The following is a 13052-nucleotide window of genomic DNA, read 5'->3' on the forward strand; positions in this document are numbered from 1 at the left end:
ATCTACTTTCACGCCTACGCATACAATTTCTCTTATTATAAGCGATGTTCCAATTTAACTGGTGTAGGAGTCGAGAAGATTATGAATGTGGAAAGATTCGCGATGTTCATAACGGCGGGCTTCGACATAAAAAAAGGTTTGGATAGTACAAAGTGGAGTGGCCACTCCGGGTGGCTCTCGTCCTGATAATACATCACCACTTTGTTGGAAAAAAAATGCGTTAATATTTCGCGAGGAATTTCATTACTGCGAGCCTTGTTGGCTTTCAAATAAATAGGCGTTTTATTGCTTTTCTTCGTTCCCCGATGCTCGATATTGTGTATCGGGTTGAGATTAAACAACACACATTCAGAGTACTATCCTTCCATTTTTATCATATAAATAAACGTATTCTTTTTATAGGCTTGATCAATATTTCTATTTGACAATTTATTTTCGTTTCGAATAAACAAGAATTCGTTAAAGTTTGATTAGAAGCTTATAGATTTCATCTCTGACATGAAGAATGTAATAAGCTTTTGTATTTTTAGTAAAGGGTTGTTTTGTTTTTATATCGTTAAATAAATTATACGTCTTATAACAAGATAAGTAGATAAAAAATGGAGCTAACTCAGTCTTTATTATGGTTCGTCGGTGGTCAGTGGTTCAGTGATTTAATTTATCCGTTACCCGCCGGACAATACTGGTAAACACTGGTTCAATTGATGGACTAACTAATTACTAAGGTTTGATAACTATCTAGTGTAGTTTCGTTTCACGGGTTGTACGTTTCTAATATTTTGTTGATGAAAATACTAATTTTATAACTTATCACCTCCGGACTTACCTTTACCAATTGAAAATTGAATATTAAATTAAGCGAACATAGTTTCTTTTGTAGAAAAAGGTCACAGGTCGCTTGAATTATTAAATAACATTGTACTGAAGGATCGGCGCCCTATTGCTTTGAGACCTAGTTACGTCCGGTCTTTTCAATATACCTGCGCCTCCTTTTCAACGGCCTGTCCTTTCGGAATCCCCGGGTTTCCCCAATCAATCGGAGCTTAGGATGAGGACGACGGATAACGGAACAGGCTACACCGAGTCTCTTAATGATTTTCTAGCATATTGTGAAATATTTTAGGTATCTTTGCCATGACTAAGGTCCCTCTTTATTTAGTGATTGCAAACTAAATTAAATAATTGAACAACTTATTCAACTAAGAAAATTAAAGAAACCTCTAAAATGCACGACAGAATCGGTGCTGTTATTTAAAAAAACAGGTGAAAAACATTTTCAAGCGTATCTTAAACGTGAAGCGAGGCGGTATAATAATTTTGTATTCTCTCTATGTACTTACCTACACAAGGATTCAAGGATTCTGTTTACTCATTCTTATGTGTAGGTATATGTTAAAATTAATAACATCTGCAGTGTTTTCTTTGTCTCACACCTTGGGTTCCGTGCCTCTATAATCCATAATATATCAAAATACTTTTCCGCCTCTTTGTAGCTTTAAAAGTTGTTTGCATTATCCGCTCAAAATCGGTCACATTTTGTATAGTGACGTCACGGTCGGTCGGAGCGCCAACGTTACATTACTAATAGGGTTTTCGTTTTTGGCGGTACCCTAAGACACACTCGTGTGGCTTAGAGTGAAAATTGTACTCGAGGGAGTGTAAGAAGAGGGGTGAAAATGAGAAATGCAAATAGGTTGTTGAGCTCAGCTCCGAGCAGAATAAGCCTATGAACGCTTGACAAATAGTATTATGTTACGATTGCGCCGCTTCACACCTAAGTAATAATACATTAATAAAGTGCCAATATGTATTTTCTTGCATCGACGTACAACTTTATAAAATGAAATATGCCACGTTCACAGGTTGGACACAATATTTCGTCAACATTCAATTTCCTGTCGTATGAAAAGGTTACGTCCCGCTATCGAAAATGTCAAAATAACGAGCGGAAATCGAAATGAACTCAATAGTAGCGATAAATAACCCGAGAAAAATTTGTAGCGATTCAGTATATTCGCTCATATCAACTGTCTACTTCAAGTGACGTTTACATTTTATGTTTCGATACAATTTTATCTTGTTTTATACAGTTTTACTTCCTGTAAGTATATTAAAATCGAAAGGTAGCTATCCTTTGAAATAAATAAATAAATAAAAAGCCTAATTAAGTAGTATTGCCAAATCAGTGTAAATCCAATTTTTATGTCTGTGAATTCACGCAAGTTACTTCGAAAGACCGAAGAAACTTAATTAAAGCAGTCAATGTAATACGTGCATATTTCTTACAAGTACTTAATATGTACTCTAGAAAGAAAGAACTAAAATAACCTCTTAAGTGCCGTAGAATATTCTCTAGTTCGTCGATGTTTTTCTTCGCTAGAAAAATACCGTTTATTCTACTCATATTCGCCCGGGAAAGAGATGCTAATTAAAAACAACTTTCACTGATTTCCGAGGACTTGAAATATGTAAAACATACAAAATCAACATTAAATATTTAACTATAGAACACTCTAGGTAAAAACTATTTTTTATTATTTTTACTTTTTCTAGAATATATTTTTGGAACTTTAGTTCTTACGAAGAATAATCTTTACCGATGAAACTTTACGAACATTTAAAAATCGTAAACGACAAAAAGAAATCTCCGATAAGGAGTAGTCTATACGATACATATAATACAATACATGTACCGTATCCACACGGTAATCAAACCCACGTCACCGTATGAATGGTAGTGATGCGAAACATCTTCTTTGATTCCATATCAGAGTCCATTTTCCAATTAATAGTAACACGCATAAAGTTTCCTTTACCGTATGAATAAATAACTACTCACTACGAGAATATTTGTTTACTGCGATACTGTGGTTCTATTATTTATTTCCGAAATTCATAAGGGAGAACATTGTAAGACAAGAACGACAATATTAAAAGCAAAAGGCGATATAATAAATTCTGGCTTACGATCGTAAAAATGTTTTAAGGGACAAGAACTTGATATCGTAATGGAGAAGAATTTGTATGAAGACAGTAGTAAAAGGAAGTGCTATTGTAAAAATAAGTAATAACGACTTCATTGTTTTGTTTCATACTTTGTGTCGGGCGTAAAGTAACATTTTTAATCTAAAATCGTCAAATAAATTTTCAGGATACAAAATTACGGCTCTATTTTCTTTGAAAATAATTATTATTTCGCTATAAGTCTAATCGGCTAATGTTTGAATTTTCGGAATTGCTTTCTTTATGATAAAGCAGTAGAAAAACGTCACGAATCATGTTCTTAGTTATCTTCATATGCATAATTCTTCTGTAAGTGTGTATGTCACTGAACTTCTCTTAAACGACTGGACCGATTTTGATGGAATTTTTTGTGTGTGTTCAAGGGGATCTGAGAATGGTTTAGATTATTAAAAAAAGTTTAAAATTTTCAAATTAAAGACGTGTAGACAGGACAACATCTGTCGGGTCCGCTAGTGTATGTATATGTCAGTCATAGTTTGTGTAATCTATAGCATTTATAAATTAAAACGATGTAAGAATCCACTAGTTTCGCATTTATAATATTTAAAATTAAATATGAGTCCTTTTTACTAACAAAGTCAAGTATCTAATTGTTATAAACTCATGGTTGCTATATCCTGTGCTGTCCTGTAACTGACCAACAATAGTTAGGGCTTAATCCACGAGGATTAGCTTGAGTATTTCCGTCGTCCGTTTTGGTCAACCCTCATGAGATGCAGTGCTATTTGCCCTCTGCTGCCCGTTACAAATTATTAAACAAGCCGTTTTAGAATACGACTAACATAGTGGTAGGCTAAAACGGCTTGTCTTTTAGTCTTCGGCAGTATATCATGTAACAATTTTGTAATCTATTGGTTCTAGTTATAACTACAGATTATGCTAAATTATTCAACAATTGTGTCGGTTTCAACTGTGTGAGACTGCACAAAAATGTTAACTAAGTTCGGATATAGATATCCTAGAATCAACTTTCTTTAATGCACTCAATGGATCGAATATAAAAACGAGAAGCCGCTGAAACCTAAAACTATCGTCTTAGAAATCAAATACAGAACAATTCGTTTGCATAAAGAAATCTGAGGCGGGCGCACCGCAGCGTTCTTGTTAGCGATCGGGATGATGTTTCAACGCTAAACAATGAGATCAAAACCCTCTCGTTCCTTCAGTTAACAAAGCTCGAATGACCCTTTACTGTCGGCACCTTCTTTGTTATCGTAAAGCCCTTGTCGTTAATGTCGAAAAAGATTAATTACCATACAAATTAATGGGAAAATGTCTAGTGATGACACGAATGACATATTGCTGTGTAAGCTCTATTGTTTCGCGTTATCCGCGAAAATAGCTGCTCATTTTTTGCTGTAAATTGTTTGGACCAATAATTTTAATATTTATTTATGGAAAATAATATCTTTAAGCGAAGAAGACAAAGTAAAACATCGTTTTTTTGGTAGACTTTCATCTAAAACGTTAAGTATTTTGCTAAAATACAATTACCATTATTTCAATACTTTGGCTCTTACTCTTACAAAATTGTTAAGTAAAAACATCGCTTCAAAACTTTAGTTTCTTTCTTTGTAACGTTGAGCTTTTCACAAAAACCTTTGAAATCCTTTAAAAAGATTATCGTAGGGAGTTGAAAACAGTTGAATAGATCAGGCTGGCATAGATCTAGCGAGTGGATACAGGCTAATTAGATGAACAAAGTGCGCATGGCTGAAAAAGCTTTTAGCTCAACATCGTCCGTGACTCGCAGAGTTTAGGTTTTCACAATATACCTAGTTAAATACACTTTTTGTTGTATAATCTCGCAATGCCGGATGTACGCCACGGTGAAACAAAAGATCTTTTTATGCTCAACATCAGGCCTATCGCCTGCATTGCCGGAAAATGTAGGTAGAGGTGTATGAAGTCTACATTTTGTTGTTTATGTCGTGACATATCATAAAGGGAAAACTATAGCTATATATGGAGAACGCTACCTTACTCCAAGCTGTCAATGAAAATATTATGTCAACAAGGATCGAAAATACCCCATTCCTATCTGAGTTATGTCATGATCATAATTGGAATTCGATATCATACAGGGGATATAGTCGTAAAGTAATTAGGTATTACATAAAACATGTATAATTGATACTTGAGGGTTCAAAAAACATTTAAAAACAGTTTAAACTCGAAACTGTTGGACTAATGTCTTTAAACGAATGAAAGGGTAGTCGGTGTCGAAAACAGCACCATTTGAATACCACAAAGCAGAGCGGGTTGCGGCAAACCTACTGTTTTACTAAAAGACAACTAAGGGCCCACAAGAGCTATTTTGTGTGGGTTTATATGTATAATCATTTGGGACGTCATTCGACTTGGATACGCAAGTTATGTGGCTAACAGGCTTCAGAGGGTAGGCGTTTAAATAGTGTAGTACAATGGAAAATGGCTCACTAGTACCAGTTATCCAAATATTATTCAGTGATCTCAAAAACTGTTTTCATTCCGGTGATGTGGATCATTTAAAAGTCTGTAGGCATTATTAACTTTTATGTATTAACCTTAAATCTCTATCTCTCTTCCATGATATGAAACCTATGCGGTAGTGCGGTCAGCTTTCCTAATATTTTTCCTCCACTTTAATTCAAATTAAGGTTAGGCTTTCACTCTTTACTTTTATAGTCTTGGGTCTTGTCGGTATCCTCGCGACTTTATCAGGTTGAGTGTCTCCTTTCACCGAGGGTTTACGGAAGTTACGTCATTGTTAAGAATTATTGTATTTTAAAAAGATAGCGTCCGTATTTCAACTGGTTTGAAAATTTTTCTTGTTCAAATATAGTAAACTAACTATTCAGTGAGTCAGTGAGTACCTCGTGTACGTGGTGATATAAAACTAGTTTTATTTTCACGTTTCCTCTAGATTTTTACCGTCAAATAACATGCAAAGCTTACATAAATCTGTTTTAGGAAGTCTGAGGCGACCATCTGACCGACGGCTCCGAGCAAAAGCTTGTAAATAATAAAATTATTTAGAGCTTGAGGAAATAACCGAATAAACCGCTAAGCTGTGGTGCAGCCCGAACCGTGGCCGTCCGGTAGTGTTGTGTACTTCATCGACATCTGTAGTGTTCCGTTTTATACAGCCGGTACTATCAATTAGTGTGCGTTTGACATTTAAAATTACTTAAAGAAAATAGTTCTTATAAAATCTGCTAGGGGCGCTGATCAGTTTTTCAGTAGCGTAGCGCGAATCTAGTACGATTTACAGTCGGTACTGTCGAGTATGGAAAGTTTGACATTTTATTTTAAATCATCATCATTTGAAATAGTTCTTACGACGCCCGCTAGAGGTGCTGATTCGCTGAGATTTTCACACTACATTTCTCGATAGCTAGCCGTTAGTCAATGGTTGATAGAGGTAGAGAATCGAGATACTGTAGTATGAAATCGATAGTAGCATAAATTTGCCCTTATGTATCTCTATTTCCCAAATTCAGTTCTATCGTATTGCAATCGTGTTGATATTTATTGTCTTTGAATAACGCCCAGGAGCAGTTTTTTCTATACAATAAATCTCGTCAACTACGACTTGCTCAATAACGGATGTCGGTAGAATCGCACCTCTGCAAGCTCTGTGCGAATATGAAAATATTGTTCATACACCGCAAATCCTTTTAGAAACCACAAGTCTACATTAGTCTAATTTAGTAATAACACTAATTAGATAAAAACAGAAAATATGAATACAGTAATATCCTCGCCATAACCGATCAGAAACAACATCCTTACTAGTTTAATTATTTGGTTGTGCAAGAATCAACTGTTGCACCACTGGAAACGTAATCTCCAAATACTGCGATATCCATTGCAGAACTAGTCATAAGTAGCATCGGTTTACACGGTTCAAGGCGCGCAATCGACAGCGACTTACTAGCAAATCCTCAACACTATCGTGGTGGAAGTGATTATGCACTCAGGCGCCGGCGCCGATCCAATTTAACGCCATTTGCACAACCCGCGACGCGTTCGGCTTAACGACCAATTAATGATACCTATTTAGCTCCTCGTAATATTGTTATAAAAATGTTATCGACATATTGCTGAAAACAGCTGATAAAGTGCTATTATGATAATGCAAAAATATCTATTAGGTATAATATATAGCGTGATGGTGCCAACATTTCTTAAGATGTAGCTACACGTCATATTTAATTATAAATCAAGATACTCAAAATATTTTTATTATGAAATATACTTACGTATTAATCGCATTTTAGTAAATTAACGCAACGTAAATCATCCATTGCATAGGTAAAACAATTAGTGTAAAACTATTTAGTATAAAAGTAATGCATATTTGAATTTGAATTCATTAAACCATTAGTAATTAAGTAGCAATAAATCTTCAACGAAATACTTCCAGCATAATAATGAATGCAAACGTTACAGGATACGTCAAATACAAATAAAATTATGAGTAATTTGTAGTCTATAAAGTTGGTTGTTATTACCAATCATTCGGATATAAAAAAAAACAGATTCAATTGAACAAATTGAGGCTCGTCCGGCGTTTGTTCACGAGTTATAATTTTACAACTTTAACTGCCTCTGTGGCGCGGTCGGTAGTATATGCGGCTGCCGTGCGAGAGGTCTCGGGTTCGAATCCTGGGTCGGGCCAAAAAGTCTTTTCTGAGATTTTCTGTTAAGAATTTCTTAGAGATTGCCCGGAGTTGGGAAGTTGAGGGTGAAGTCCTCCGTGCCTCGGAGAGCACGTAAAGCCGTCGGTCCTGCGCCTGTCCTCTCACTAGTCGTGTCGGTTATCCGTCCCACCAGACTATGAGAGTGATGGAATAGAGAGTGTACCTGTGTATTGTGCGCACATTTGGATACTATAAACAAAGTCCTGCACAGATGGCCAGTTTCAATGAAACTGACCGCCGTAGCCGTATATCGGCTAGGAGGGCATTATTATTATAATTTTGCTATTGAAGCGTATTATTATTATTATTGTATAGAGTCATTACATAAAGCCAAATATATAATTAAGATAGCTCACAGCTACTACTGGTCGGTTAACAATCATGGGTAAAGTAAACTTAGCGCGGATATTCTATTGATCGGTGACCGCATAGTGGTATTATAACTGAGCGTCTCTGATGACCTGCTTCGGAGAGCACGTTAAAAGTCGGTTCTGGTTGTTGTCAACTAAGATAAAGGTCGTTAAAAGGCTTTTTTGGGCCAATTAGACACTACGTTGACTGTGGTCAACCAATAAATTATTATAGTATGAAGACTGCCTGTGTGGCACGGTCAGTAGTGTAATCGACCCCTGATGATGAGTTCGATTCCCTCGTCGAGCAAACTGCTATTGATTTTTTCTAATTTACAAAAGAATATAACGTCAATAGTAGACCACATTTTCGCTGCTTGAAATGCTAAATGAATTTAATATAAAATTTAAATTTTCGTGCTTTTTTTACAAGAATAAATGTTTATTAAAAATGATGCTTAGAGTTTAACTTTAAGTAGCACTATAGAGTTTACAGGTACTATCTCAGTCTTATGTGGCTATAAAATATGCTTCATATATTGAAAAAATATTAAAAAACGATATTGTCGATAAAGCACGTTTTGTTATAAAGAATAAATGGCTGACGTTCAATAGATCAAGATTGATGCATTTTCGATCTAAAATAATGCTTAGTTATTAAAATCAATATATTAGCGACATGCATCGATATAAGACGTGCGTTAAAACTAGTATTGCAAACGCTTTCAAAAAAACTTTGCGTTAAGGGCCTCGAACATTAAAACACTTTTCACTACGGTAGAGTCCTCTTAATCGAATCACTGCGATTCTAAACAAACAGAGCGTTCAAGTAGTATTTGGCTTGGGTAGTCAAATAGGGATCAAGTGAGAGCCATCATTGGGTTACGTACACCTTATCATTGAAAACTAACGTACGAACAGTGTGAGCAACTACGACCACTATCAGCCACGATATGTTTGACTTGCAACGTTTGTACTCGCTCCCAATGTTTGTGATTCAGACTCACTGCGTTGAATAAATCTGTCTTGATTTTAAACCGATATATATGTTGATTTCCCTTTACAGCGCACGCTCCGGATACGATTTCTTTGTTTGACAACTTAATATTGAACTTTTCAATTGATTCGGCGTTATTGGTTCGCGTGTCTCATTTTACTCAAAACGATTTATTGTTATGAATGTTTCCATTCGTAACATTCTGTAATAACTTTAACGTCGTTTGTAACAGAATTCAACTCGTAACCACTTCCATTAAAATAAAATGTCACTTAAATGATTAGGGCCGTGGCGACAAAGTTCCGAACAACTCTTTAAACTACCATAAAAGCTTTGTATTTTATTATGTCAAACACGCCGTGAGTGGCGTTGAATGGATGGCGGAGGCACAACAATAAATGAAATGCGCGGTAAAAACTGGTGAAGTTTTGAGTGGTTCAGAAGCCCGAGTTGTGACGTCACGATGCCCGGTAAACATTGCATACAAATCAGCACAGTGGCCGACTTTCAACTCAACTTTGCTAAATTAACTTTGATCGCGTTTTAATACTCGCGCTTGCGTGCTAAAGTATTAAATCTCAATTTATAACCATGCTTTTATTCAACTAGTTTATGAATTAGTTTTAAAGTTAGCCCATTAAGTTGCTGTTACAGAATATTTAAAAAGGTTTTTCCAACCAAAAGTATATTTAAAGATTGTATTTTAAACATTTCATGGAATAAAAAATGTATGAGAAAGGTCAAGTGGCTCCACTGATCTGAATATCCAGTTTGGATGGCTTCATAAACGTTGGTTGTTCGCCCAAGTATGGAGTGTGCCGGATGCCGAAACTTGGCGCTGGTATCGAGCGTTTGCTCACGTTGAACTAGGGGAAAAAATAAGTATATTGATAAGTATGACTTAATATTCGAGTGCTATAGAGTTGAGTGGACATGTTGAACAACTTAACCCCGGTTTCTGAGTACATTTAGCGATATGAGTTTCACCGCTATTGAATAGATAAACTACCGCTAAATGTACCTCAGAAACCGGGGGTTAGAGAATGATTCAGCTTTATAGCTGTACGTGGTTGCACCACTATCTATCTACGCGTTCCAAACTCCGATTAACAACAATATAAGGTTTAAAGATGTATTTAAACGTACCTTTTTCTCACAATACGTGTTAGGAGGAGGTACAGTGGGCAGTTTCTTGGGTTTGAAAGGTCCTCCAAAGGAGAATGCAGGCCTGGTTTTTTCTACATAGCCAAAATTAGGCTCGTGGGTTCCCGGACCTGGCATCTCTGGTGGATTAACATCTTTGGCCCTGAAGCCGAATGTGAATGATGGCGGCTTCCTAGTACAATAACACATTAAATAGGTTTTATATCTATCTCATACTAATATATTATATATTTATATTCTATGTTATACCAACAAAGAAGAAGATAAAAAAGAGGCGTGATTTTATGTTTGTATTTATGCATGTATGCAGTTTGTTCTACAATGCAACAACGGTTTTGTAATTGGGGAAGTAACTAAAGTGAATACATAACTAGTTAAAACAACACAACAAATTCACCATTTAACTATCGGATAAATGTTTTACAGTAAACCAGGTTTTGAATCTGCAAATTAACTCGTTGGTAATCTTCTCGGAGAAAATTAAACTAACCATATTCCTCGATTAAGTCTTACAAATAGCACACGGGATATTCTAACGTTTCTAATCAGGATTAGTGCTGGACTAGGGGTTTTAATATAAAGACCTATTCAGACCTGTAGCGCTATTCTCTATAGCCGGTATTATTGAATATCGAGAATTGAACATTAAAAACGTATTGCAAAAATAGTTCCTAATACGCCCACTAGAGGCGCTAGTCAGATTCGAATACATAATTTGTCGATTGCTAGCCGGTTATCATTGTTGAGGGAATCACGCTTCTGATCGAATATCACAGTCGGCAGCGAAACTTTTCGGACAGAAAATTCCATGAGTGAACCAGTCGCGTTTGTGGTCTACAGTATCGCCTAGTAAGCGGTATTGTTTAGCGGAATCTGCTTTGGTGTGGATAGGAAGGCAGAATAACGCTAATGTATGAACAGTTGACCGAGTCCGGACTATCGAATTTTGACTAAAAAGTAAATAATCCACATCAAAAAATCCAATTAGTTTAATTTCGACTACTAATGCCCGGTTTCTGAGTACATTTAGCGGTATTTTATCTATTCAATAGCATTTTTTTATATGAGTTTAAACGCTATTGAATAGATAAACTACCGCTTAATGTAGCTCAAAAACCAAGGGTAAGAGTACCTAAACTTTGATATTAGTTCGAATCAGACTAGAAAAGATTCAAATTCGATTGTGTTGGGTAAAGCTGTAGCTCGATTCTCTACATCTATCGACTACCGACAACCGACCTGTCATCGAGAAATTTTGTATGAAAATTTGATCAGCGCCTCTGACGGGTGTCGTAGGAAATATTTTGGCAGTACATTCTAAATGTCAAAATTTCGATAATCGACAGGACTGACTGTACAGAATCGCGCTGCTAGTCTTTAGTCTGGCTTACCTCTTTGGCATAGGTGGGTAGTACATATTAGGTGGAGGGGTCCATTGGTCCCAGGCTTGGTACGGGGGCCGTGCTGCCGGCCTCATAGTATAGGCAGGCGGTCGCTTGTACCGCGAGTCGCCTCTTGGTACGTAGGTACCGGGGCCCGGCACCTTCGTTTTGCTTAGCGGTTCATCGATTTGTGGAGAGATTATACTGCCTGGTATTCTGTAACTACCTATTGGGAGATTAGACTTTAGTGTAAAGAGGAATTAACCGTTATTAGAATTTTGCATTGAATATTGAAAGGTGCCTTTGTCTTACACATGCTACAAAAAGACAAAACAACAGAATATGATGTAGGATGAGTTGCAACGATTTTTTTTTAAATGAACTGAATTAAGTAAGCACTACTTTTTGCTAAAGATAAATTGGTTGATTAAGTACTAGTAAATGTATGAAAAATACATGTTTTTTTACAACTCTTATATATGTATGTAAAAGATAGTAAAGAATAACTAAATAATGAGTGTTGTAATACCTTTCGGCCCCATTCCTCTCGTGTTGAACATCGGTGCTCTGGGTAGAGCGGTCGGCTTATGAATAATTTTCGTCATATACCGGAATGTGTAAGCCGGCATTCTCTTTATATGAGAAAAGCCTGGACCACCTGTTTAGTAGAAGCAATGGATTAGTAAGCTTAACTTGGTTTATGACCATTGGCCGTTTTCAATAAATGATCGTTCGTAATCGATAGACATTACAAATCGTTTGTTTTAAATTTTAATAAAATTAATGTAAGAGACCAATTACTAAAATACATTGTGTATTTTCAGCTCTCGGATTAGCAGCTCGTTAACAGTGATTAAAGGAGCATTTTTAACACCTAACTGCCTTATCTCCTACTCCAGTCCGTATGTTCTAAGAAAGCATGAACATTCAGATGCGTTACTTGAACAAAGTAACGCCTCTGAATACTGCCTTAGTTACTCATAGCACACTATAAATGAACCAATCTTTATCGTAAAACCTATCAATATCTTTTTCAGTAATTTGACTCACCCACTACATGCGGCACATCATAATGACTAGGACCGGGAGTTTTCGTTTCTTGCGATATAGGACCTCGCCGCTCTGCCGGCTTCAATGTATTTTGCTTCACAAGCCTCGCTCTGCACTCCCATCCCCACGGCATTTTTACAATACTATAATATACCTTATCAATAAATTCTAAGAAAAATAAACTACGATACAGAATATTCACGAAAAACCACAATATAAAACCACCAACGACACGGACTGCCAATGCGAGATGTTATCAAAATGATGTGTCAAAAACATTTGTATTTGTACTCGGCCAGCGCCATATCAACAGTCGTATAGAAACGAGATCCCAAATCATAGCAACGGGATAAAGCTAGCGATAACATTTGGAGATAAAAACGGCACGAGCGTAGGAATC

The 13052-nt window shown here is 36.3% G+C and overlaps 1 protein-coding gene across 1 annotated transcript; it reads right to left on the reverse strand.

The window, feature by feature from the left end:
• Window positions 1–9796: 9796 nt before the first annotated feature.
• On the reverse strand, window positions 9797–12896 carry LOC142980624 (ciliary microtubule associated protein 1A-like). Its single transcript, XM_076126154.1, has 5 exons — window positions 12653–12896; window positions 12132–12260; window positions 11612–11828; window positions 10203–10392; window positions 9797–9922 (listed from the first exon to the last, which is right to left on the reverse strand). The coding sequence occupies exons 1-5, from the start codon at window positions 12783–12785 to the stop codon at window positions 9797–9799; spliced, it is 795 nt and encodes a 264-aa protein (XP_075982269.1). The 5' UTR covers window positions 12786–12896.
• Between the last annotated feature and the right edge of the window lie 156 nt (window positions 12897–13052).

The sequence above is a fragment of the Anticarsia gemmatalis genome, chromosome 1 (assembly GCF_050436995.1).
Source record: "Anticarsia gemmatalis isolate Benzon Research Colony breed Stoneville strain chromosome 1, ilAntGemm2 primary, whole genome shotgun sequence".
Classification (NCBI taxonomy): domain Eukaryota; kingdom Metazoa; phylum Arthropoda; class Insecta; order Lepidoptera; family Erebidae; genus Anticarsia; species Anticarsia gemmatalis.